The sequence below is a fragment of the Geotrypetes seraphini genome, chromosome 16 (assembly GCF_902459505.1).
Source record: "Geotrypetes seraphini chromosome 16, aGeoSer1.1, whole genome shotgun sequence".
Lineage (NCBI taxonomy): Eukaryota > Metazoa > Chordata > Amphibia > Gymnophiona > Dermophiidae > Geotrypetes > Geotrypetes seraphini.
In genome coordinates, this window is record NC_047099.1 from 28558536 (window position 1) to 28585046 (window position 26511).

The following is a 26511-nucleotide window of genomic DNA, read 5'->3' on the forward strand; positions in this document are numbered from 1 at the left end:
ATGAAGTTCAGGACATCAGGACATCGGGGAAGGAGCAGGGAGAAATCGGCTGCTGGCTTGGGGGTGAGGGTAGGGAAAGAATCGTGGAAGTGGAGAAATCGGCACGATGGCTTTGTGCAGGCTAGGGGGAGAGAGAAAGAAAGGAAAAAAATAAAGATGGGGGGCCAGGGGGAGAGAGAAAGAAAGGCAGAAATAAAGAGGGGGACCAATGGGAGAGAAAGAAAGGCAGAAATAAAGAGGGGGTCAAGGGGGAGAGAAAGAAAGGCAGAAAGAAAGAGGAGGGCCAGGGGGAGAGAGAAAGGCAGAAAGAAAGAGGGGGACCAAGGGGAGAGAAAGAAAGGCAGAAATAAAGAGGGGGGTCAAGGGGGAGAGAAAGAAAGGCAGAAAGAAAGAGGGGGGCCAGGAGGAGAGAGAAAGAAAGGCAGAAATAAAGAGGGGAGCCAGGGGGAGAGAGAAAGAAGAAGGATCAGAAGAAGGACCAGAGACTCATGAAATCACCAGACAAAAAAGTAGGAAAAATGATTTTATTTTCAACTTAGTGATCAAAATGTGTCCGTTTTGAAAATTTATATCTGCTGTCTATATTTTGCACTATGGCCCCCTTTTACTAAACCGCAATAGAGTTTTTTAGCGCAGGGAGCCTATGAGCGTCGAGAGCAGCGTGGGGCATTCAGCGCAGCTCCCTACGCTAAAAACCGCTATCGCAGTTTAGTAAAAAGGGAGGGGGAATATTTGTCTATTTTTGTATAGTTGTTACTGAGGTGACATTGCATAAAGTCATCTGCCTTGACCTCTTTGAAAACCCGCGGAATATAAATGATAATTAACATTTTCTCTGCGTACAGCGTGCTTTGTGTTTTTAAAATTTTATTGTTGGTAGATCATTTTGACTTGGCCAAAAAGGTAAGGGGGAGGGAGGGAGGGGAACTGCTGAAAGACATCTAATAATCCTTGCAGGCTTGACTGCAGGGAATTATTTTTGTAAAATCATGTTTTGTTATGTGACTGGCATTATCTAGACTTTAATTTCTATGAATGAATAGAATGAAAATGATATAAAATTACTTGCTTGTTTTTATGTGCGTGCGCTGAAGGAAAGTGGAGAGAGAGTGGGCTGAGGATGCTGAAGGGAAATGGGGAAGAGAGTGGGGAGAAGACGCTGATTTATAAATTGACAATTGTACAGAATATTGTTTCTTTTTATACTTTAATATAAACAATTCAAGGCTTGTGTGGATGGAATCAGGTGGTTTGCGGGGATGGGGACCGAGCTTACGGGGATTAGTCCAATAAAATTGTATTTTTTTATATCTCATTATTTGTTTTATTTTTATTTGTTAATTTATAAAGTGGTGATTGTTATGTATCAGTTTTTTTCAAATTTACATCTACTGTCTTTATATTTTGCACTGTATTAGAGGACATGTGTTACTGTTTTTTGTGGTGTTGCATTGTATCCAGGGTCTGGTTTCTTGGCGGATCAGTTTAACTTTTGTCTACATATTTCTATTTTTAGTTTGTGATTATTCCATTTTGGGCGAGGGTGTATCTCTGTTCTGTGTGTATGAAAAAGACATAGTTTTTCAGTTGGCATTGACTACAGGACCAATTGACTGTGCGGGATCTGGCTTGTTTAGTTTTACAATGTATGTGTTGGTGTTCTAGTGCTCACTGCAGTGTTTAAGATGCAGCCTTTTCCTAGGTAAACTCTTGTGGTGCGATATGTAGATTGGTACTAAAAATCATATTTTTCATATAGATGGGGGGGTGTCAAAAAATGATGGGCCCTGGGTGCCACATACCCTAAGTACGCCACTGCCTGCAACTACTCCATATGTACTTCTAATGTCATGACAATTTAGACATAATTTATGTTTTGTTATGTTTGGAATAATGGTTACATATATGAGGTTCAATAAAAGAAAATTTTCACTGCCTGTTTCTATTCTGACCATTTATTCCATTTCATGGTTATTGCAAAAAAAAAAAAAAAAAATTTTTTTACATGGGGGGGGGGGGGGGGGTGTCAAAAAATGATGGGCCCCGGGTGCCACATACCCTAGGTACGCCACTGCTTCTAATTACCTTCCGTTATAACTTTTTCAAGTAAATCTCAAACCACTCTTCACACTTCATGCTAACATGCGTTACTTATATCGGTAAGCAAACAGCCCGACACAGAACTGTATTTCGTCAACTGGCGTGCTCAGGAGCTGTAGTTAACAAGGCTCAACTCTTCATAATCTCTTCCAGTAAAGGCAGCATGAAATAGGACAGAAATCCGGGGTTTGTCACAAACCAGGCATCGGGTAAATGGACAGACGTGTAAAGAGGACATGTCTAGGTAAATCCGGACGTCTAGTAACCCTATCACAGGTCTTTCCCCGACTACAACCCTTCCTACTCTCCCACCATCTGAAGATCCTCCTAGGGCCTACCTTTAAATGTTCTGGTGATCTAGTGACCTCTATTAGGCGAGAAAATCCCCAGCCCCCGCAGTCAAAATGGCTGCTGGAGCCTTCCAAAGCAATCTCGTGAGACAGCCCTGAGAGGTCTAAATAGGAACAAGTGGGGGAAAGGAGCGACTGGAGAAGCCCTTGCCTAGAAGAGACTGCTAGACCACTAGGACATTCTAAAGTAGGCCTGGGGAGGGGCAGGGTGGGATGAGTGGCTGGCCTGGGAGGACTTGCTCTGGTGGTGGTAGGAGTGTGAGCATGCAAAGAGTGATCACAGAGGGGGGGGGGAGTTTCGGGTTCAATCAAAAATACACTGGCATTTTTGGCCAAAACCGAAGCGTAACTGAATGTGGGATTAGGGGCCAGCTTTGATGCCAAAACTGAAACTGAAATTGGTCAGTCTCTGAGTCACAGTATTGCTATGAAAGAAGAATTGATATTATTAGATGACTTTAAGTTTCCAGATATTGACTGGAACATTCCAGCTATTGCATCATCTAGAAGGAGTGAAGCTGTGATGCTGAACCTAGAACTTACAAACGAGGAGAGTGTTCCTGAACTTGTAGTGGATGATCATCTGACATCCACTAATCACTGGATAGAGTAAAGGGGTAGGTTGGCCCTCAGGGGCCACAAAGGGGTCCCGGGACCAACCTGCCCCTTACATCTACCTCAACCTTCTCATAGTGTCCCATGAGTTTTTCTCACGTGCACCAGTGCCTGGACACAGACAGAAACCACTTCTCTCTTATAACTCTTTTCATTTCGATCACTCACACACAAGGAAAAATAATGTGATACGTACAAGTCAAATCTTACCGACTTTCAAAGGACACGAACCACAATATAATGTATTTGTCTTATATGCAAGGGAGAAGAAATGCAGAGAAAATAAAATATAGTAAGAGCTGGGACACCACTTCCTAAACAGTAAGCACGATCCAGATCTCCCACCATACACATCCACACACCTGGAGCCAAAGACGAGAGCTCGAGCAGACCAGCAAAATAACAGCTTGTAATACAGTCAGAATGAGATCCAACTAACATGGGTAAAGGGGTAGTGTTATATAGGATTTTCTTTACTTTTGGTCAGTCCCATGAATCATCTCCTGATAACCTTTGGGGGCCATGCAATAAAACCCTTTTTTTTTTCTTTTTGTTTCAAGTATCTTTGATGTCTTGTTTCCTTATCAAGCTCACGGCAGCAGCGGTTGCAATAATTTCATTCTCTTTCCTGGGAGAGGAGTGTAGAGTGGTGTTAGATTGCTCAGGTTTACTATACAGAGTAGGCACAACAAAGGAGTCGTGAGGATGAGATGTCAATAATTCAGTGCACGGGTGTAAAGTTCAAAGTTCACTTTATTGATAGTAGCATTCTCGTGGTTGAGGCCTCCTTGTCCTCCCTTTTCGGTTACCCTACAGAGTCACAGCCAGTATTCCTAATGGGGGAACAATGAAGTGTGTTTACCCAGCTGCTAATCAGCCAGGTGGCTCTTGAGGGCCGGATGCACTAAACAGAATCGGTAAGACCGCGTGGGTCCACTCCACTCCGATTTTTGGCCAATTTTAAAAGAGCTATCGGTGCACTAAAAAAATTTGCATGCAAATGATTTGCGCGGAGGTTCATCATAATCCCCCCTCTCTCCCGTCCGATTGATCGCTGTGCCGGGTTTTGGAAAAGCCATCCCGACCCCCGGGCAGGTCCTCCAAAGGAGTGTCCAAGCAATAAGCAGTAGCGTTTTATGCCGAGATAATCCAAGGATTAAATCATTTTTTTTTTTTTCTCAGAATACAGCCCACAATGTTTTAAAGCAAAGTTAATATATCATTCAGAAAAAAACTCTCATCACTAAATTTTTATAGTACGTTTTCAACAAGACTTCAGAGGTGTCACTCAAGGCTAGGTTATCCTCTCATTGCCTTCAGCTTTACACACCAACCTCCCTGGCCCCTGGCTGACAAACAGAATGCTGAAAAGCATGTACTCTCTATTTACATTACATTACATTACATTAATGACTTCTATTCCGCCTGTACCTTGCAGTTCTAAGCGGATTACATCAAAAGATAACTGGACATTTCCAGGATGAGGGATACAATTAAAGACATTGGGCCTAATACATCAAGAAGATAGCTAGACGTTTCCAGGAAGATGAATACAATTAAGAGCGTTAGATCTGAAACAATTTTGAAGGGAGGATACTGGGAGGGGGAGAGAGGGGAAAAGAAAAAGGGGTTAGTACATTTGGATGAATTTCTTAAATAGCAGGGTTTTGATTTCTTTTCGGAAAGCTTTGATGTCAGTTGATGCTGTCAGTAAGTTGGTGACTGAGGGGTCCAGTTTAGCTGTTGATAAGGGTTATAGGAGTTTAAATTGCACTATAAATCTATTTATAATTAAGGCGTATACGGTGCTCCCCCCGCAAATTTGTGGTCGGCGGTCGGCGATTCGCGGTCCCGGTCATTCGTGGTATTTTCCGACCATGAATGACCGGGCAGGAAAGGGCAACTGGAGGGGCAGGAGAGGGCAGCCGGAGCGCCGGCGAGTGAAGGAAATCACTCGCGGTATGCTCCGACCGCCTCTTCCTGTACTAAAGTCGGGCCTCACCAATCAGGAGCTGCTTCGACAGGAAGCGGCGATCGGAGCGTACGGTAAGTGATTTCCTTCACTCGCTGGCGCTCCGGTTGCCCTCTCCTGCCTCTCTGGCTGCCCTCTCCTGTCTCCCCTGCCTAAAAACCGTATTCACGGTTTTTCAAAATTTGCCAGGAACCCCCGTGAATTTCGGGGGAGTACTGTGCTAAAAATTTAAAGATATTTATACATGACTTATGAGGCGGTTGGTGTGTAAAGCTGAAGGCAATGAGGGGATAACTGAGCCTTGAGTGACACCTCTGAAGTCTTGTTGAAAACGTACTATAAAAATTTACACTGATGAGAGGTTTTTCTGAATGATACATTAACTTTGCTTTAAAACATTGTGGGCTGTATTCTGAGAAAAAATTGATTTAATCTCAAAAGGAGTGTTGCATGATGTGATTAATTTGGCTGGAGTTATGAATTTAATTGATTGCCTGACCCAAGAAACGATTTAATTTTGATGAATTTCTAACTTGTATTCTGAAAGACTAGCCAGCACTGAGCCATTTGCCATCAGACTGTGTTAAATACACTTAGGGTCACCAGATTTTCTGTCTGGAAAATCCGGACACCCTAGACCTGCCCCCAGGCCCGCCCAGTCCCACCCATCCCCGCCTCATCCCGCCCCGGTTCTGTTCCGTCATACCCCCAATCTCGCCCCAGCCCCGCCCCCCTGCTCTCATTGGGCAGGACATCCGCGCATGCGCGAATGCCCTCCTGCCCGAAGTAGAGCTGTTCAAAACCCAAAGTGCCAGGTTTTCAAAAGCCGTCCGGACCCCCAGACATGTCCTCAAAAGGAGGACATGTCCAGGTAATATCCGGACATCTGCTGACCCTAAATACACCTATTGAGTGGATGACAAAGAAATGGCCAGGTGCAGCTAACTAATCAGCAAAGCAACAGTGTGAAATACCCCCAATCTAATCAGACTTAATCCAGCCAGAACTTAAGCCATTCAGACAGAATTCAATCAGATGACATCATCCACCTGGAAACAGAGGGAAAGACTGGACTGCTCTGTGATTGGATGCGATGCCAGCCTCAGGGAGGAGACATAGCCCCTGAGTTCCTGCCTTAGGATTGGACAATTGCTCCTGGATTCTGGTGCCTCATGGGACCAGATTCCAATCCACCCACTTTTATAAAACCAGAAGATTCACCCATGCTCTCTCTCTATTTCCATCGGACCAACGTTGGAACCATGTCTCCCTCTCTCTTCTCTTCGGCCCGTCACTGAAACATGCGCAACGCAATCTCCTCTCCAACTAAAGGACTTTTCAACCAGCATGACCTGCATCATTGTGAGTAACTTTTGAACCCAGCTAAGTTAGGCCTAGATTCACTAAACTCACCGTTGTTGGGCGATCCGTGGCCGAGTCTTGCTGAGCGACCGATTCACAACAGCTTCAGCTTGCAAATGAGGTGATCGGACGCATGCCCTACAGCGATCCCACGGAGCGATCGAGACGCAGGCGCAGATCACCCTTGTTGGTTGTAGATGCGATTTGCACATGCGCTAGGTCTTAGCACAAGGGAGGTCGAAGGGGGGAGTGGTGGCTGCAGTTTAGCTGGCCCTACGAGGGGACATTAATAAGGAATCATTTCAATTTGGCCTAGGTGCAGCCAGATTATGTGGAACAGAACACGCTTTTAACCCGCGGGTTAAAACCACAGGCTCGCACTGCACTGCGCTTTTTTAGCAGATCAAATGGGGATTTACTGGGATTTCAGGGTGACAGAGAGCTGGAGAGTCGGCAGGGACTGGTCCTCAGCAAGCCCAATGCCCCAATCGGTGTTTCTTCTTCTGTTTAGTGAGTCGCTGCCTTCCTACTTATGCATGCCATTTCCCCTCATTTGCATGGGCGGATCGGATTGGGTGGGAGATTGATCGGACAAAAGGTTAGTGAATCGGGTTGGTGTCGGGGAACGCTCACAAACTGGTCGGGACACGATCGGTGAACTTAGTGAATCTAGTCCTTATTCTGCTTTAGCAATATCTTTTAGGGAAAAGGCATTATTTGTACATATGTTGTGGCAGGAAGAGATTGCAAGGAGGTATATTCCAGGTAGCATTTGGACAATCTTTCTGTATTTTAGACTGGCAATATGCATTTATCCAGAAAAATTCCCCCACAAGTCTTTACACCTGTTTCAAGTCATCCATAACTGTTGGCTAACTTCTCCTGTGGACTTGGGCTTTGGAGGAGAGCCTGAGGTGACAATTGTGCTTACCTCCAAGATGGTTAAAACCACCTCAAAATGCCAAGATGGTGTTTCAAAGTTCATTTTGGTTCCTCTCAGATGTGCAATTTTACTAAATCTGGACTCACGCCTAGGTAGCAAAACTGCTAAACATTTGCAAAGCCCCAAGTGAAGTTGCTCTGGTTTTGGACAGTGACTTCTAAGATGCATCCCACCAAATGCACAGTTTCTTTGGCTATGCTATATATATTTTAGAAAAGGCTTTATATTTACCGAGCCTTTAAAAAAAAATAAAAATAAAAAAAATTAGAATTTTTAAAAAATGCACGGACCTAGTCATCTGTTTGTTTTCTTAAATTATCTTCGCTATGTTATTAACTAAGGCCCCCTTTTATGAAACTGTGATAGCAGTTTCTAGCGCGGGGAGCCGCGCTGAATGGCCTACGCTGTTTCCAACGCTTATTGAACTCCTATGAGCGTCAGGAGCAGTGTGGGCCTTTCAGCACGGCTCCCCGCAATAGAAACTGCTATCGCAGTTTCATAAAAGAGGGGGTAAATGTATCATTTATACACGGGGGGGGGGGGATATTAACTGCTAGAAGAATAAACAAGTGAAAATCCATATAAGAAAGATAATGAACCAAAAGCAAAGATGAAGAGATGCCGGAGAATCATGGCAAGTCGATCGTCTACCCTCCAAGCGATAGATGTGGAATGTGCAGCATCCTCACAAGCCTTCATCCTGTGAAAACACAAGAAAGAAATTATAGAAGCTATTCAGAGAAGACCTACCAAAGTTGTTCAAGGTTTAACGTATTCATAATGTACTCTAAGGAGATAAGAACGAAAAGGGAGACATGAAAGAAACCGTCAAACATCTAGCTACCTTCAGTCAAGTACAAGAAGGTGCCAAATGCAAGGAGGTCATGATATGATGTGGAAGGGAAGGAGGCTTAGAGGAAATATAAGGGGATCTAGGAAAATCTAAGCGGTGTACAGCAAAAGAAAATTTATATATAAAAAATAGTAAATGGTATGTAAATATGTCTTATACAGAAAACAGAAAAGGAAGAGGAGAGGAAATACAATTTTTATATAGAAGGAAAAGAGGGGAAACACCAAAGCAGCGGGGATCAAGATGCGCCATAGATCTGTATTTTAAAAAATCCTAAGAGTTATAAGCATCTGTAAATAAAAATGTTTTAAGTCCTGATTTGAACTTAGATATGAGTGGACAGAGGCAAAAAAGAGAAAAAGTTAAGAAGGCTGAAAGGGAAAAATCAATACGTTGGAGACATGCATAAGGAAAGAATGGAACAGTATTGAGAAGAGGAGAAAAACTGGACAGCGGACATTGGAAAGAGAATTGGTAGAAGATCGACAAAAAGCAGAAAGAGAAACTGGGACCAAGATGATGGAAAAACAAAACATCCAGACAATAGGGTAGAAAAAATTGTTTTATTCTGAATTTATTAACTGGAATATGTTAGCTTTGGGATAGGTGCATCACAATTATTTTTGTATTCAGTGGCGTAGTCATATACAGCTGATTTGGGGGAGGGACTGGAGCCCAAAATTAGTGGAGGGGCATCAAAGTTTTTCCCTACCTGAGTGCAATTTATAAATACCCAAGCCCTGCCAACTGAAGACATCTTCCTCCAGTCTGGCAACTCAAAATCTCCAAGCTTTGCAGCCAAAGGCAATATCCTCAAGCTGCCCCTGCTTTCATGCATACATGAAAACCAAGGGGGTGAGGGGCAGGGAGGAGGCCCCAAAAAGCATTAATATTTACCCTGATTAAACGATCCTCCACGTACGCTGCTGACAGCTGATTCAGCATCCCTGCCCTGATGAGGCTCACCTCTGAAGAGGCTCACCATAGCTGTAATAGAAGTGAATGGGAGAACCAGGAACGCGCATCCCAGCTCATCAGAGTGGGGATGCGGAAGCCTGTGGCTGCTCCCACTGTCAGTGGTGTACGTGGAGGATCACTCAGTCAGGGTAAGAATTACTGCTTTTTTGGGTTCCTCTCCACAGTGTCCCTTTAATGAAGGTTTATTATTAGATATATACATCTTCTATATTAGTGATTGCAAATTTGGGACCTCCTCAGCCTTTTTTTTTTTTAGCTCATCAGCTAGTGTTGGTGTTTGTGTGGCCCCAGAAAATTTTTTTGTCCAATGTGGCCCAGGGAAGCCAAAAGGTTGGACACCCCTACCCTATTCCTTCACCGTGAGCAGGGAGGGGTAACTTTCATAGCGTTCCAGGTCGTGGGCCAACCCTCTTCCCCACTCCTACTCCTTCACTGTAAGCAGGGAGGGTTAATTTGCATAGCATCAAATTTGCACCAACATATTTCCCCGTCCCGTCCCACCTGGCTATTTTTTTGTGCCACCCGGCTAGAAAAAATTTCTGGGGAGAACACTGAGGTTTACCATCCTCTCAGCATCCAGAGTTTGACGTAATAGAGTTCACGGTAGCAACAAGAAGGATGATGGCCATAGCTCAACCAGCGTAAATGACCAAGCTTGCTAGAGCGAGATCTCTTTAACTAGACTGATGTAGGCAGAGTGACAAATGGCCCTTAACCGCCAACATCTATTATCTTACGGCACCGAGTTATTCTTGTCATTTACCTCATTACGCCCTTTCTTCCGGCAGTCTCCACAGAAGACCCCTAGGCATCCATTCACTACTTGGACTGCACAGAGGAAGAGCTCTAGACAGCTGAGCCCCAGCAGGATGGAGAAGAGGACAATGTTCCACAGGACAATGTTTTCAGGTTTCTTGCACGTGATCCAGGTGGTCTGGTTGGTCAGATAACTCTCACTGTGTAAAAAAGAAAGAGTGTGGGATGGATGGACCGATAAATCACATTAATTGGTAAAAACTTGTATTAGTATGCAAAACAACATAACATAACATAAATCTTTATTTATATACCATGAGTGCCTTTCGGTTCAAAGCGGTTTACATAAAAGGGGCTGAGAAGCGTCAGCGAGCTACAGTAAAAGAGAAGAGAACCGAGAGACTGGAAGATCGCAGAGAGGGAATTAAGAGGACCTAACCGAAAAGGGAGGTTCGTAAATAAGGAAGGGAGTTCATCGTCTGAGAGTAGCAACATGGAAGTCGGATCAAAGGAGCCGGTAGAGTTTTTCTGGGGATTTAAGGTGGGATATTGGTTGATTAAAGCAGCTTATGTTTAAACTCACCAGCTGTGTCATTCATGGAAAGAGAATGCTACCTTGGGGTGGTGACAGTGGCATAGTAAGGGTGTGGGTGTGGGGTGATGGTCTGCCCTGGGAGCCATGTTGGTGGGAACGCGGGCACCCCTTCACCTCTCCGCCCCACCTCCTCCCACTCTTCCCCGTGCCACATGTGCACCCCCTTCCCTCCCCCTGCGCCTCTGGTTGTTCACCACCACGAGCGAGAACTTTTAACACGCTCCTCACTACCACGCCATCTCTCGTGGGTGCTGCGCATAGGCAGTGGTGTCAGCGGGAGAGATGACGGGCTTGCGAAGAGCACATTGAAGTTCTTGTTGCGTGTGGCGGTGAACAGTTAGAGGGTGCGGGGGAAGGGAAGGGGGTGCGTGTGCAGAAGAGGGGGGAGTGGAGATGAGGGAGGGGGAGGGGCGCCTCTCACCCTTGCTACGCCACTGGGTGAAGTTATCTTCCCCTTGAGAGCATTCAGTCACTAACGCAAAAGTAGAAAATTCCTCTGGGAGAGCTTCTTATAGGGGCCATTAACAAAGAGCTCCCCATGACTGATTCCCTTTCCAAGCAAACAAGAACCCCACTCTTTGGCTTCTCATTCTTCAATCCCCTTGGATGCCTGCACCCCCCCCCCCTAGCAATAGTACTGAAGTAGTCATTTTGAAGCTGGGAACTTTTGGGGCAAAAGCATGCATGGATCGTTCCTGACCCCCAATTACAAAGAGGTAAATGCGGATATTCAGCTATGTGGTTTAAAAAAAAAAAAAAATGGCGCCTACTTAGGATGGCACATAGTTGGAGGCGGGTGTACACATGAGCAGAGTCTGGCGCTTTGTGCCATGATAGTAGTCTGTGTATAGTCCTGACAGACTTTCAGTTACATGTCCCCGTCCTTGATAAAGAAGTACAAAATGCATTGGCAAGGGGATAAAAGTAACCCCCTCTTCTACGAAACTGCGCAAGTGGATTTTAGCGCATAGAGCTGCTCTGAATGGCCTGCGCTGCTCCCGACGCTCATTGAGTTTCTAAGAACATCGGGAGCAGCACGGGTGATTCAGTGTGGCTCCCCGCACTATAACCCGCCAGTGCGGTTTCGTAGAAGAGAGGGTAAACTAAGTAACACTAATACCATTTATGAAACGTATAAGAAAAACATAAGAAAAATGCATAAGTGAAGAATATTCAAAGTAAAATCAATATTGTCAAGCTTACACCGTTGGGATCAATGAGGATTGATACCACCTTGAGTTACATTATTAATAATAATAATAACTTTATTTTTGTATACCGCAATACCACAAAACAGTTCCGAGCGGTTTACAGGAGAAGAGAGTGTACATATGCAGCAAGATACAGCAAGTTAGATTTCAGGTGTATAATATAACTAGTAATAATTACAAAATAATCCAATAACAGTTGCAAGGGAGAGCAGAAAGAGGAGAGGAAACACCGGGGGATAAGAGTTAGGTAGATTAGAAGGGAGAGGAAGGGAAGGAAGGGAGGCGGGGTAGAGATTAGTGAATTGGGGGGGGGGGGAGGGAGTTAGAGAAATTTATCAAAGAGGTATGATTTGAAAGATTTCCTGAAGGATAGGTAAGATGGGGCAAGAGAGATGAGGGTGGTCAGGCAGTCAGTCCATCTGCCAGCTTGGAAAGAGAGGGTTTTGTCCAGGAATCTTTTGTAGATACATCCTTTTGGGGAGGGGTAGGCCAACAGGTGGGCATTGCGTGTACGGTTGGAGCCTGGGAATGCAAAGTGGCGTGACAGGTATATCGGGGATGAGCCGGTTAAGGTTTTGAAGCAGAGGCAGGCGAATTTGAAGAGGGGTGGTCTGAGGATCCCTATAAATGTCAGCAGCTTTTGCACGTTTGTATTTTTCCTTCACACTGAAATATTGGGAGCATTTTCAAAACAGTCAGACGTCTTATCTTTTATCTTTGAAAATGACCTATGTAGATGTTTTGGTCCTTAGGACGTCTTATCTTTTTTGGCCATTTTCAAAAATAAAAACGTCCACATGAAAAACGCACAAAAGCAAGCTTTGCAGACGTACCCAACTGTCGATATGGGGACAGATTAATGCAATACTTGAATTTTCATTCCCATTAACATATGAGCTGGTCATATGCGGAATATTATTACATGTTAAACCTCCCAAAGATCATTATAAAAGTCGTCTTTTTTTAGTCATGACGGGGATTGCTATACAGATGATAACGCATAACTGGAAAGATCATGATCGTCTTAATTTCTCTTTTAGGTGGGCAAATTTATGCTCCACATATAAAAATGAGAAAAATGAATGCGGATTTATTAGGACATGGTCATATATTTAAATTGGTTTGGGAACCATTTGACATCTTTTATGAATGCAGCATAACTGGATTGTTTCTTTAATTTGGTTTACTTCTATTCACATCCAGGGTGGTTGGGAGGAGGGAGGGAATACTTTAGTATTATATTAGATAAATATTTAGAAAGTATAAATATGCATTCATTATTGGTTTATTAATTACTTAATAGAAGGGTGGGTGGGACAAAGATACTGTATGTATATATTTATAAGGTAAATGTGCGTTTTGTGCTTTATTCTCTGATTGTTAATATGTATATTGCACTGTTAAGTCTTTTGGAAAATTAATAAAATATTCGTTAAAAAAAAGAATTGCCCTTGTAATGTGGTAGATCATAATTGCCATGTATACAAGACACTGGGAAAATATTCCAGTTGAATACATCCTGCTTCTCTTCCCGCCTTTCATCTGTGAGGCACCTATAAGATGTTTATTAATGACCCCTCTCTCGTAAATGTAGGCCTTCTTACTTTATGGTCTTGAAAGGATACACCCATTCGCCAGATGAAATGGCACATAATGGACCATCAGCCAGTGCCGTGGAGGAGACAACAAGGCAGTAAAAGCTTCCTAGCACTCCAAAAACTGAGGAGAATACAGATCGCAGCATCTATGAGGAAGAAAATGCTATCATATCAGCAGTAAAATACATCTATGCTATGTCTCAACAAGTGAGATTCCATCGTACGCATAGTATGAAAAAGCATTAATAGGAGGAAGGACTGAAACCCCACTGCAAAGATGCGAAGGCACTGATGCGACGAATGAGTGAAACCCCATCGCAGTGTGTGAGGGCAGCAATGAGATCAATGACCGAGATTCTTTTGCTATTTTTAGCATTGCCATATAGCATTTTGAGAATCATTGAAAAAGAAATAAATGTATTATCACATGACATTTCCAAGAAATTCTACTTTTCAAGGACGAGGAGAGGGAGTGATTCGCCCCTTCCTTTCTGAGCACAATACCCTTGTCCAAGCTCTCGTGACCGCACGCGTTAGATTACTGCAATCTACTCCTAACTGGTCTCCCACAGTGCCGCCACTCCCCCTACAAGCTAAACTCTGCTGCACGACTCATCTTCTACCAACCTTGCTATGCTCATGTCACCCTTCTCCTTAAGTCACTTCACTGGCTCCCTATCTGCCATCGCATACAGTTCAAGATCTTATTGCCGACCTACAAGGGTGTTCATTCTGCTGCCCCTCAATATCTCTCCTCGCTTCTCTCTCCTTAGTCACCTCCCAGAGAACTCCGTTCCTCAGATAAGCCACTCTTAGCTGTACCCTTCTCCTCTACTGCCAATTCTAGACTTCGTTCCTTTCATCTAGCTGCCCCCATGCCTGGAATAAATGATCCGAGTTTGTCCGTCAAACCCCTAACCGTGTTTAAAAGCAGACTGAAAACCCATCTTTTTGATATAGTCTTCAATCCTTAACTCTACTCCTCTGCCCTCCAACCCAGCCCGCTGATTAACCGTTCCTCTTAACTGTATCCATGACGTCCTGTTTGTCTGTCTTGCCTGTTTAGATTGGAAGCTCTTTCGAGCAGGGACTGTCTTTCTTTGTGACTCCGCACAGCGCTGCGTGCGTCTAGTAGCGCTATAGAAATAATTAACAGAAGTAGTAGTCGTGTGAAGAGTTCTAGTCTTTGGGAAGCAGAGCTGAGCTTGTGATGTCATAATGCCTCATTCCACCAATAAGAGCCAACCTCATCAGTGATGTCACAATGGCTCGGTTGTCCTGCACTCCCCTCAGCCCTCCAACCCAGCCAGCTGATTAACCGTTCCTCTTAACTGGATCCATGACGTCCTGTTTGTCTGTCTTGGCTGTTTAGATTGGAAGCTCTTTGGAGCAGGGACTGTTTTCTTACTCTTTGTGACTTTGTGGAGCGCTGCATGCGTCTGGTAGCGCTATAGAAATAATTACCAGTAGTAGTAGTAATAGTGATTGGGTTAAGGAAAAGAACCTGAAAAGATCTGGAACCTTCATCTGAAAAAGGGAATGTGTAACTGGGATTCTGCTGTTGTGTGTGTATATGAATCAAAAATATCTCAATTGCTGCCAAGGTACCGGACGGCGGTACTTGAACCCAGGTGCAGGGCATTGCAGGTGGTTCAAAATGCAGCGGCCAGATTGATAACAGGAAAGTCGAGATATGAACATACTACATCTTCTCTTCGACCTGTTGCATTTAGAATTCAGTATAAAGCAGTGATGATTTGTCATCAGTTCTTATACGGTACGACCCCTGAATTCTTTAAGAACAGGATTACAAGAACAAGTTACCCACCAAAAAAGATCATTGTGCTCTGAAAATTCTCCGCTGCTGAAAGCGAACGCTAATCCAAAATACGTGGAAACCAATGCAATGACCTTTTGCCGTGCAGGAGTAAGACTGTGGAACTCCCTCGTGGGGCCAATACGGAAATGTAGTGATTGGAGGACATTTAGAAAACTGCTTAAAACACAATTGTTTGTAAATGCGTTTCTTTAAGTAGTGATTTTCCCTTCTTACTGATCTTCCGAGGGATTTGATTACTTGTGTTTATTTGTTGTAAAAATTTATGTATGCAACGCTTTTAAGAACATAAGCAATGCCTCTGCTGGGTCAGACCTGAGGTCCATCGCACCCAGCAGTCCGCTCACGCGGCGGCCCAACAGGTCCAGGACCTGTGCAGTAATCCTCTATCTATATCCCTCTATCCCCTTTTCCAGTAGGAAATTGTCCAATCCTTTCTTAAACCCCAGTACCGTACTCTGCCCTATTACGTCCTCTGGAAGCGAATTCCAGGTGTCCACCACACGGGTAAAGAAGAACTTCCTAGCATTCGTTCTGAATCTATCCCCTATCAGCTTTTCCGAGTGCCCTCTAGTTCTTTTATTTTACGAAAGTTTGAAGAATCTGTCCCTCTCTACTCTCTCTATGCCCTTCATGATCTTGTAAGTCTCTATCATATCCCCTCTAAGTCTCCTCTTCTCCAGGGAAAAGAGTCCCAGTTTCTCCAATCTTTATCTATCTATCTCTCTCTCTCTTTCTCTCTCTCTCTCTCTCTATTTCTGTGTCTCTCCCTTTCTTTCTCTCTCTCTTTCTTTCTATCTCTCTCTCTCTCTCTCTCTCTCTCTTTTTCTCTCTGTCTCTCTTTCTCTCTCTCTTTCTGTCCCTCTCTACTCTCTCTATGCCCTTCATGATCTTGTAAGTCTCTATCATATCCCCTCTAAGTCTCCTCTTCTCCAGGGAAAAGAGTCCCAGTTTCTCCAATCTTTATCTATCTATCTCTCTCTCTTTCTCTCTATTTCTGTGTCTCTCCTTTTCTCTCTCTCTCTCTATTTCTCTCTGTCTCTCTTTCTCTCTCTCTTTCTGTCCCTCTCTACTCTCTCTATGCCCTTCATGATCTTGTAAGTCTCTATGATATCCCCTCTAAGTCTCCTCTTCTCCAGGGAAAAGGGACCCAGCTTCTCCAATCTTTCTCTACATCTCTCTCTCCCTTTCTCTCTCTCTTTCTTTCTATATCTCTCTCTCTCTCTCTATTTCTCTCTGTCTCTCTTTCTGTCCCTCTCTACTCTCTCTATGCCCTTCATGATCTTGTAAGTCTCTATCATATCCCCTCTAAGTCTCCTCTTCTCCAGGGAAAAGAGACCCAGTTTCTCCAATCTCTCAGCGTATGACAGATTTTGCAAACCGTTGTGGCTTAAAACGGTCTAGAAATTTTTTAAATAAATAAATAAGAGCAGCTGTAGTCTATCGGTCAGGACAGTGAGCCAAAAAAGTAATTATAAATAGTGAATACGAGGTGTCCTCAGTGTGACGGAATAAGCAAGGCGGAGTGCACTAATGTAACCACTCCAGCGCTTAACCGTAAGAGCTGAATGTGAAGGAGATACAACTCACTTCCGGCCGCCCACCGTCATAGGGCACGCCAACAAATTAAACAGTGACGATAATCAATCATTCAAAATCAATAAGTGTGTTGTTTCTTAGAAACAGTATGGCGCTCTGTAAAGACCAGCCCTCCTCAGCAAGAGAACGGGACAAAATAGCACTTGGCTTATATCTTCATGCCGTGTAGAGTAGATTATAGCGAGGCTACAATCAGTTCTATTATAGATCTAACAATTTTGCTGTAATCCCCCCCCCCCCTTCTCTTTGGAACTCCATCCCTAACCATCTTCGTTTAGAAGTATCCCTTTCTCATCTTAAAAACAAGTTAAAAACATTCTTATTTCAAGAACCGAACTGCCTTTATTAGGGCTAAACTTTTTCTGATCATAGTTATTCAGATCCCCCCCTCCTAACGTGTCTTTCCTTTCTTGTTCACTTTCCTCTGACTATTGCACTTCTTCCCATTTTCCCCTCGCGCTCCTGTTTGTCTATGTATTGTCCAAACTGACTCACAGAACCAAAGTGGAATTGTCCCAGTCAGAATGGTGCGCACTGAACAAAAGTGTCCTTCAAGTCATCTGATAGATCCAAACGCCTTTATTCATCCAAAGCCTCATAAATTCATCCAATGACTCAATGACCCGACATGCACTTGTTTCGGTCGAACCGGCCTGCCTCAGGAGCATTGTCGCAGCGATTTTCACTGCTTTACGACTTTTACCATAGCAGCCGCATTTGGAGGGTGAGTGTATCTCTGTATGCCATACGTTTTTTTCAAATTCACCCATCGAAGACTCACAAGACTCCTGAGGCAGGCCGATTAGGCCAAAACATGTACATGTCGGGTCATTGAGTCATTGGATGAATTTATGAGGCTTTGGATGAATAAAGGCGTTTGGATCTATCAGATGAGTTGAAGGACACTTTTGTTTAGTGTGCACCATTGTGATTGGGACAATTCCACTTTGGTTCTGTGCTTTTGAGTCTGTGGTTTTGTTTCCCCTGTTTTTTTTGGTGTGTTGTCCAACTAACTCCCCATTTTTTAAAATTATTTGTACCCTGAGTAGAAGTTTGACTGAGCGGTATAAAATTTTTAAAATAAAACTTGAAACTTGAATTATTTGCGTAAACCTCGATTAAAGGTTCGACCAGGCTTGGTTTCCGGAACTTGATGCGTCCCTTTTTCAGGAACCCCCTCCAGGGATTCAAGAAAAGGTTAGATTAGTTCCTGCTGAACCAGAACGTACCCAGGTAAGGCTAGACTCAAATAGGGCGCTGGTTTTTGACCTAAGGGCTGCCGCGTGAGCGGACTTCTGGGCCCGATGGACCACTGGTCTGACCCAGCAGCGGCAATTCTTATGTTCTTAAAATAGTTGGCTAGTAAAGAATACCACCAAGTTTAAAGCCGGCGTACAGAAGTGTGAATTAGGGTGTCTCAGTTGGCTCTCTGTCCTGACCGATAGGCTAAAGCGCCTCTTGTTTAGCGTTGTGTGTGTATAGACAGCAACGGAAGAAATACTGATAAGTGAGAGACAATGGGTTAAGGCAACGATGGGAATAGTAAGGCTCCACTGAAGTACGTGAAAGCTTGTAAAGGCGGTTAATTATTATCTCATTATTGATTTATGACTAGAGAGGAACAGGGCCTACCCGGCATCGGTTTCCACAGCAACCGGCTCCACAGCAGCCTTTCCCTCCGGCCCTGACTGCAGCACAACCTGGACACAGGACCTTGGGAAAGAAGACATCGTTTTACGTATCGTGTAACATACTGATCTGTCATTCTGTACAATAATGTAATTTAATGTAATTTATTTCTTATATACCGCTACATCCGTTAGGTTCTAAGCGGTTTACAGAAAATATACATTAAGATTAGAAATAAGAAAGGTACTTGAAAAATTCCCTTACTGTCCCGAAGGCTCACAATCTAACTAAAGTACCTGGAGGGTAATAGAGAAGTGAAAAGTAGAGTTAGAGGAAAAATAAAAATAAAATAAACATTTTAACAAGACACCATTGATCTAAATACTTAACAAGACAGCATTGATCTAAATAAATAACAAGCGTTCATCGATCATTACATATAACGATATGCGGCCGTCTGTTAGTATATACAGTAATATCTAAAACAGGGGTTTATTCACCTTGATTTGTAGAATATAAAATTTAGGCGGCCTTCAAAAAAAAAATAGGCGTTATACACGTTAGGCGTGGGCGTGGCTCCGTTGCAGAACCGCTGCTCCTAAGCGTGCTTAAGCGCTCCCACAGGCGCCTAAATTTTAGCTGTGCCCAGAGCTGGCCTATGTATTGGGCATCTCCAAAATAGGTGCCGCTCGGCGCGATTCACTAAACAGCACCTAATTCTACTCGGATCGCGTTGAACAGTGCCTAACTTTTGGGCGCTTCTTATAGAATTTGCCCTTTATTCTATAAAGGAAAGTAAGGGGCCAGTTCTGTAAAGTGACCCCCCCCTCCCCGGGGGAAGGCACCGCTTACATGCGTTAAAATAGGGTTACCAGATTTTACAACAGTAAAATCCGGACGTGAAGCCCCCCACCCCCCTAGCCCCACCCATTTCTACCCGGCCCTGTCCTGCCCAAGTCACGCCCCATTTCACCCCAGCCACGCCCCCCCCCAAACCTCTTCTCCTTAAGCTCGGAGCTGCGTCTGGAGGGCCTCCGAGCATGTGCGCGCGGGACATCACCGCGTGCACAGATGCCCTCCAGGTCACGGCCCCGAGCTCAAAGCTTTTCAAAACCCGGGCGAAGTTCCGGGTTTTGAAAAGACGTCAGGACGCCCGGACAGTCCTCTAAAAAGCGGGCGTGTCCGGGTTAAATCCGGACGTCTGGTAACCCTGCATCAAAGGCGCCACGGAATTGATAGATTGGTGCCTAAGTGTATTAGATACTATTTTACGAAGGTGCGCTAGCGTTTTTAGCGCACGCAGCAGATTAGCGCGCACCAACCCCCGCGCTACGTGGCTAGAACTAACGCCAGCTCAATGCTGGCAATAACGTCTAGCGCGCGCGGCTTTAAAGCCCTAATGCAGCTTAGTAAAAGGAGCCCATAGTGTCTGTGAGGGGGCATACAGGTAGGCGGGGCATGAGTAGGCCATGACTGTGTCTCCCAGTTAGGTGAGGAGTTTATAGTAGAGGTTCTCAACCCCGTACTAGAGAGTTGCGTGGGGACAGAAATCCCACCCATCCCCGCCAGGATCCTCTCTGTCCCTGCCCGTCCGGACGGAATCCATCCCAGGGTTCTGAAGGAATTAAAGGAGGAGATAGCGGAACTACTGCAGCAAATTTGCAACCTATCCTTGAAAACAGGTCCCGGAGGATTGGAAGATAGCCAATGTCACGCCCATCTTTAAAAAGGGGTCAAGAGGTGACCCGGGAAACTACAGACCAGTGAGTTTGACCTCGGTTCCGGGGAAACTGGCGGAAGCACTGATTAAAGAACACATCGATGAACATTTGGAAAGAAACAAACTTTTGATAACAACCCAACATGGTTTCTGCAGGGGGAGATCGTGCCTAACGAACTTATTGCACTTCTTCGAAGGAATTAATAAACGGATGGACAGAGGAGACCCCATAAACATCATATACCTTGATTTCCAAAAAGCCTTTGACAAGGTGCCTCACGAACGTCTACTCCGGAAACTGAAGAACCATGGAGTGGACGGAGACGTACATAGATGGATCAGAACTGGTTGGCGGGTAGGAAACAGAGGGTAGGGGTGAAGGGCCACTACTCGGACTGGATGAGGGTCACGAGTGGTGTTCCGCAGGGCTCAGTGCTCGGGCCGCTGCTATTTAATATATTCATAAATGATCTAGAAACAGGCACGAAGTGTGAGATAATAAAATTTGCGGACGATACAAAACTATTTAGTGGAGCTGGGACTAAAGAGGAATGCGAAGAATTGCAAAGGGACTTGAACAAATTGGGGGAATGGGCGGCAAGATGGCAGATGAAGTTCAACGTTGAGAAATGTAAAGTATTGCATGTTGGAAACAGAAACCCAAGGTACAACTATACGATGGGAGGGATATTATTGAATGAGAGTAACCAAGAAAGGGACTTGGGGGTAATGGTGGACATGACAATGAAGCCGATGGCACAGTACGCAGCGGCCGCTAAGAAAGCAAATAGAATGCTAGGCATAATCAAGAAGGGTATTACAACAAGGACAAAAGAAGTTATCCTGCCATTGTATCGGGCGATGGTGTGCCCGCATCTGGAATACTGCGTCCAATATTGGTCTCCGTACCTTAGGAAGGATATGGCGTTACTCGAGAGGGTTCAGAGGAGAGCGACACGCTTGATAAAAGGGATGGAAAACCTCTCATATGCTGAGAGATTGGAGAAACTGGGTCTCTTTTCCCTGGAGAAGAGGAGACTTAGAGGGGATATGATAGAGACTTATAAGATCATGAAGGGCATAGAGAGAGTAGAGAAGGACAGATTCTTCAAACTTTCGAAAAATAAAAGAACAAGAGGACACTTGGAAAAGTTGAAAGGGGACAGATTTAAAACGAATGCTAGGAAGTTCTTCTTTACCCAACGAGTGGTGGACACCTGGAATGCGCTTCCAGAGGGCGTAATAGGGCAGAGTACAGTACAGGGGCTTAAGAAAGGATTGGACAATTTCCTGCTGGAAAAGGGGATAGAGGGGTATAAATAGAGGATTACTGCACAGGTCCTGGACCTGTTGGGCCGCCGCGTGAGCGGACTGCTGGGCATGATGGACCTCAGGTCTGACCCAGCATAGGCATTACTTATGTTCTTATGTTCCCTGCCCGGATCCTCTCCGTCCCCACCCGTCCCCGCCAGGATCCTCTCCATCCCCACCCATCTCCACCAGGATCCTCTCCGTCCCCACCCGTCTCCACCAGGATCCTCTCCGTCCCCACCCGTCCCCACCAGGATCCTCTCCATCCCCACCCGTCTCCACCAGGATCCTCTCCGTCCCCACCCGTCCCCACCAGGATCCTCTCCATCCCCACCCGTCTCCGCCAGGATCCTCTCTGTCCCTACCCATCTCCGCAAGGAATTACTTCCATCCCCGCCCGTCCCCATAAAAACGGCAATTACTTCTGACAGGATCATCAAGACCACAGTTTCTTTTGTGTTTGCGCTGCTGTTTTCCTTGTGGAATCTCTTTGGTGAAACCCTTTTTTTGTTTTCTGTTCAGGTAATTAACTTATAAACCCCCTCTTTTACTAAGGCTGACGTGTCCATTATATTATATGGACGAACCCTGCTTCCAAAGTCTTCCATCCCCATTGGCTAGAGGGGGGTCCCCGTGGGAGTCCCGTGGGTCAGAGGGGGGTCCCTGTGGGAGTCACGTGGGGTAGGGGGGATTCCCGCAGGACCCCCGCGGGACCCGTGGGATTCCCGCGATTCCTGTTCCCGTGCAAACCTCTACCCCGTACCTCTGTAACGCTATGTGGAAGGACAGGATGTACTGTATTGTAAGTTGCACTACAGTTTCCCACTGTGTTCACATTCAGAATGAAAAATTTTATGACCAGATTAGGGACTTCACAGAAGTATATATAAAAAAAATAATTGTGCAATTAAAATATAGAGAGTTGAAGATGTAGCATGAACTCTGGGCTTTATTTGCGTGTCAGCAAAGTTCTGTGAGACTTTGTGGGGGGGGGAGGTTCCCCGTGATTCTGGTTTCCTGTTTACCGAAGTAATAAAAATAAGCGCTTTTATGTCAGTGTGGGCCCTTTTCAAATGAGGTTCTATGTTGGTTCTACTGTAGGCGTCAGAACAGGGCAGGCCACAGGGGCCATGTCCTCCCCCCCCCCTTCTCGGTCGCTGTTGTAGCCCTCCCGCCCGCCCCGCTCTCGGTGTTTGTTTTTAAAATCTTTGCGCAGCCACTGTGCAGCCACCACACAGCGCCAAACACCAGACCTGCCCCGGAACCCTTCGTTCTACTTCCGGGGGCAGGCCTGCTTGTGGACACTTCACGGCGGCTACTGAAGATTTAAAACTAAAGCGCCGGGAGGAGGTGGGTGGAGGACTCGGGAGTGCGCCAGGGCAGAGCTCCTGGGACCCCCCCTCCAAACAAAACAGCGTTCCGCTGCCTATGGGTTCTACTACAGTTTTCCCCAAACACTTGCCCAATGCTGATATAGCAGTGAACAATTATACAACAGTGTCATGACAATTCCAACACTGCTGAGACACATTTGTACTTTGACATATTTTCTGAGCTCATAGAAGAGTTCAAATGACTTTATGGCTAATATAAAATAATATTTGCTGAATAGGTGCAGAATTAACAGGTTTATGACTAAGCTTCCAGAAATACTTCCATTGAGCATGTGATAGAATGATGTGAAGTTCATTTTCCCAGATAGATTGGATTGATAAGGGGGTAGGATAATGACCTACCTGGAGATGAGAATAGATTTTAGAAATGAAATGGGGCCTATGCAGCCCGGCCCGCATTATTCCCCCCCCTCATCCTTTTACAAAACTGTGGTGCAGTTTTTAGCGCCGGCCATGGCGATACCAGTTCCGACGCTCATAGGAATTCTTTGAGCTTCGGAGCTGCTACCGCCGTGGCCAGTGCTAAAAACTGCACCACAGTCTTGGGAAAGGGTGTAAGCGCGTGTTTACATTATAAAGGATGGGTTCCTGATCTGACAAAATTTGCAGAGTATGTGGGTAAGATTTATGAAGGCAATGCTTAATCTGTATATACAGTGGTGCCTCGCATAATGAACGCCTCGCACAGCGAACGCTGCACACAACAAACTTCATGTCTTGATTCATACAACGAACTTCGTTTCACACAACGAAGTCGCCCGAGCTGCCGATGTATTGCATCCTTCCGCGCAGGCACTGCCCTCTCTCACAGCCCTTCGCCTGGCTCCCTGTGCAGTGGCGGACCGTCGGCTCGCCTCCTTTTATGGAGGGGCCCGGCGCCTACTGCTGATGCGTTGGGGGGGGGGGGGGCGGAGCTACTCTCGCCGCTTCCCCGATGCTAGAAAAAAAGAAAAAAAAGAAAAGTTAAGTCCCAGTTTTTGCCGCTGAGACTCTGCCCTCTCTCACTGTATACAGTCGTCCTTTTAAGATAAACTCAATATTTTTTATATATCATGGCTTCTAAAAAAAGCAGGAAGGTGATTTCTGTTGAAATGAAACGGGAAATAATTAGAAGGAGTGAATGTGGGGTAAAACAGTGTGACCTCGTCAAAGAGTTTGGCCTCAGCAAGACCACCATTTTCACCATTTTGACAAATTTATCTTTTTTTATGTCATCTTAGCATATTTTATGCTGCAGAACGAATAATTTTTTTTAACATGTATTGTTATGGGAAAACGCGTTTCCCATAACGAACTTTTCGCATAACAAACTTGCTCCTGGAACGAATTAAGTTCATTGTGTGAGGCACCACTGTATTAGAAAAATCGTGAGGATGTCAGTCCAACACTAGGGTTACCAGATTTTCCACGCCAAGTTAGGCCTGTGTCATGCCCCGCCCTACCCCCTTAACCTGTTCGTGCGTCAGAGCTGTTACCGCCATGACCAGAGCTAGAAACGCTAGTGCGGTTTTATAAAAGGGGGGGGGGGGGTTAATAGAACAAAGTACTGCAGGGCAGGAGGATGAAAGAGGGTGATGTAGAATGGAATAAATTAGGGTGATATAGGAAAACTGAATGAGTGCTTTGTGTTGAATTACATAATAACGTAAGGATAGCCTTACTTTGTCAGACCAAGCCCAGTAGCCCGTCCTCACAGTGGCCAATCCAGGTCACTGGTACCTGGCCAAAACCCAAGGAGTAGCAACATTCCATTCAGAATCCTAAAGAATAGCAAGATTCCGGAATCCCAAAGTGTAACAAAAGATTCCAGGATCTGGCTCCGGCTGAGAACCACAATTTGCGGCTACAGGTAAAACTGAAAGGCCATGAGGATATCCACATAGGCTTATCCAATTATCTCTGCGTAACACTGAGCGGCTCTGAACATCTCACATGTAGGGTTACCATACGGCTCCATTGAAGGAAGTAAAACCCTGATGTCTTAATCCGTCCTCCTTTTTCGGGAGCCATATGGTAACCCTAACCTATACGCTCACAGTAAAGTCTCTTAAAATCTTCATGGTAACAGTGAGCAGTCTTCTGCTATAAATGAGAACCCCCAGCCTACTCTGTCCAGTGGAAAGGTTTCTATCCTGTAAACCACAGTATTCTTCCTGAACTTGTATTAGATAGGTAGCCAATGAATTTGATTAGTAAATATATTTACTAAAAGGAAAGACTTACGAAAAGACCTCCTCCTACGATCCCTCCCATCAGCCAGACCTGGACAGTGATGTGATCCGTCCACTCTATTTTCGCGTTTGGAAACATGAGCAGAATGTTGGCGATGATGCAGGTGAAGGCCATGGGGATCAAGATCAGCCCAACCAGACGAGAACATTTACCGGTGCACATCTTGTCTGCGAGAAAACGACCCCTTCCGCTTTAACGTCCCCCCCAAAAACACTGAGACAACTGTAGGGAGATCATGCAAGTTCCTACACAACACTAGTAGGCAACAGTGGAGAGGCTGAGAGCTCAGATGAGTCAACAGAGAGATGACAGCCAGGAACCAAGATAAGTCGCGAAAGCTCAAGAGATGTTGAGAGAAGACTCTGAAGAGCTCAGAAGCCCAGCTTAGGTCCTGAGAAACAGGGACCACCGAAAGACAGTCACAGAGAAGCTGAGATCCCAGGTAGGATTACTCAGAAACAAAGGTGCCGAGGTTCCGATCCCGGTACTGCGCTTTACATTATCCTAGGTTCTTTCTGACACCTTTGGATCACTCAACAGCTGTGGCCAGACCCTTGTTTGCTCACAACTAACTGAAAGGATCAAAGTGCAGAGCAGTGGCTGCTGCATTTATCCTATTGAACAGAGATTGTAATTATTAATGGAGAAAGATAACGTTATCAAAGCAGGAAGTACCATAAGAGATGTACATACGTGTATATATTAAACTTAACAGTTTAGCTCTTCCTTTTCCGCATGTTTGGGAGTCTTCTCCAAGCTGAAGGCTGTGCTGATATAGCTAGCTTCGTATGAGAAGGTAAGATAACCCCAGAGGTCCTAAAGAAAACGGACACATCCTTTAAGATGACGGTGAAAATTGTTTCAGTGAACAAAACAAAGTAAAAGAATCCCGGTAAACAGGAGGAGGCGAAAGTCCAAGACCTAAGCTGAAGTGAACTAAGATCTGAAAATCAAACACTGGGTTTTTACTAAACGGTGCTAGAGGTTTCTAGCGCGAGCCCGTGCTTAAAACCCATAGCGCTATTTAGTAAAAGGAGCACAAAGAGATACAAAGGGCACTGTGGGTATATTTAAATAGAACACCTTATTGATGATCCCCGCAAAAAAGGTATTTACAGTCCAGAAAAAAAAAAAAAAAAAAAAAAGGCATGTTCATAGGTAGTAAATTTTTCAAAGAGCAAAATCACTTTGTCTCTTATTTTCTTCCTTTATGGAACCCAGGCTAGATACGTTACTCTTCTACTTCTCACAGCTCTGTTTGCGTAATAACATAATATTGACACCCCCCCCCCCCACTTTTATAAAATCATAGCGTGTGTTTGTAGCACCAGCTGCGGTGGAAACAGCTCCGTCACTCATAGAATTCCACTGAGCGTAGAAGCTGTTACCGCCGTGGTCGGCGCTATAAAGCACGCTACGGTTTTGTAAAAGGCTGGGGGGGGGGGGGTAAATTAAA

At 44.9% G+C, this 26511-nt stretch overlaps 1 protein-coding gene across 1 annotated transcript; it reads right to left on the bottom strand.

Moving 5' to 3' along the window:
* Positions 1-7981: 7981 nt before the first annotated feature.
* TM4SF5 (transmembrane 4 L six family member 5) lies at positions 7982-25217 on the bottom strand. The gene is made up of 5 exons (XM_033923596.1): positions 25047-25217; positions 18402-18482; positions 13340-13479; positions 9937-10129; positions 7982-8042 (listed from the first exon to the last, which is right to left on the bottom strand). The coding sequence occupies exons 1-5, from the start codon at positions 25215-25217 to the stop codon at positions 8028-8030; spliced, it is 600 nt and encodes a 199-aa protein (XP_033779487.1). The 3' UTR covers positions 7982-8027.
* Positions 25218-26511: the final 1294 nt, after the last annotated feature.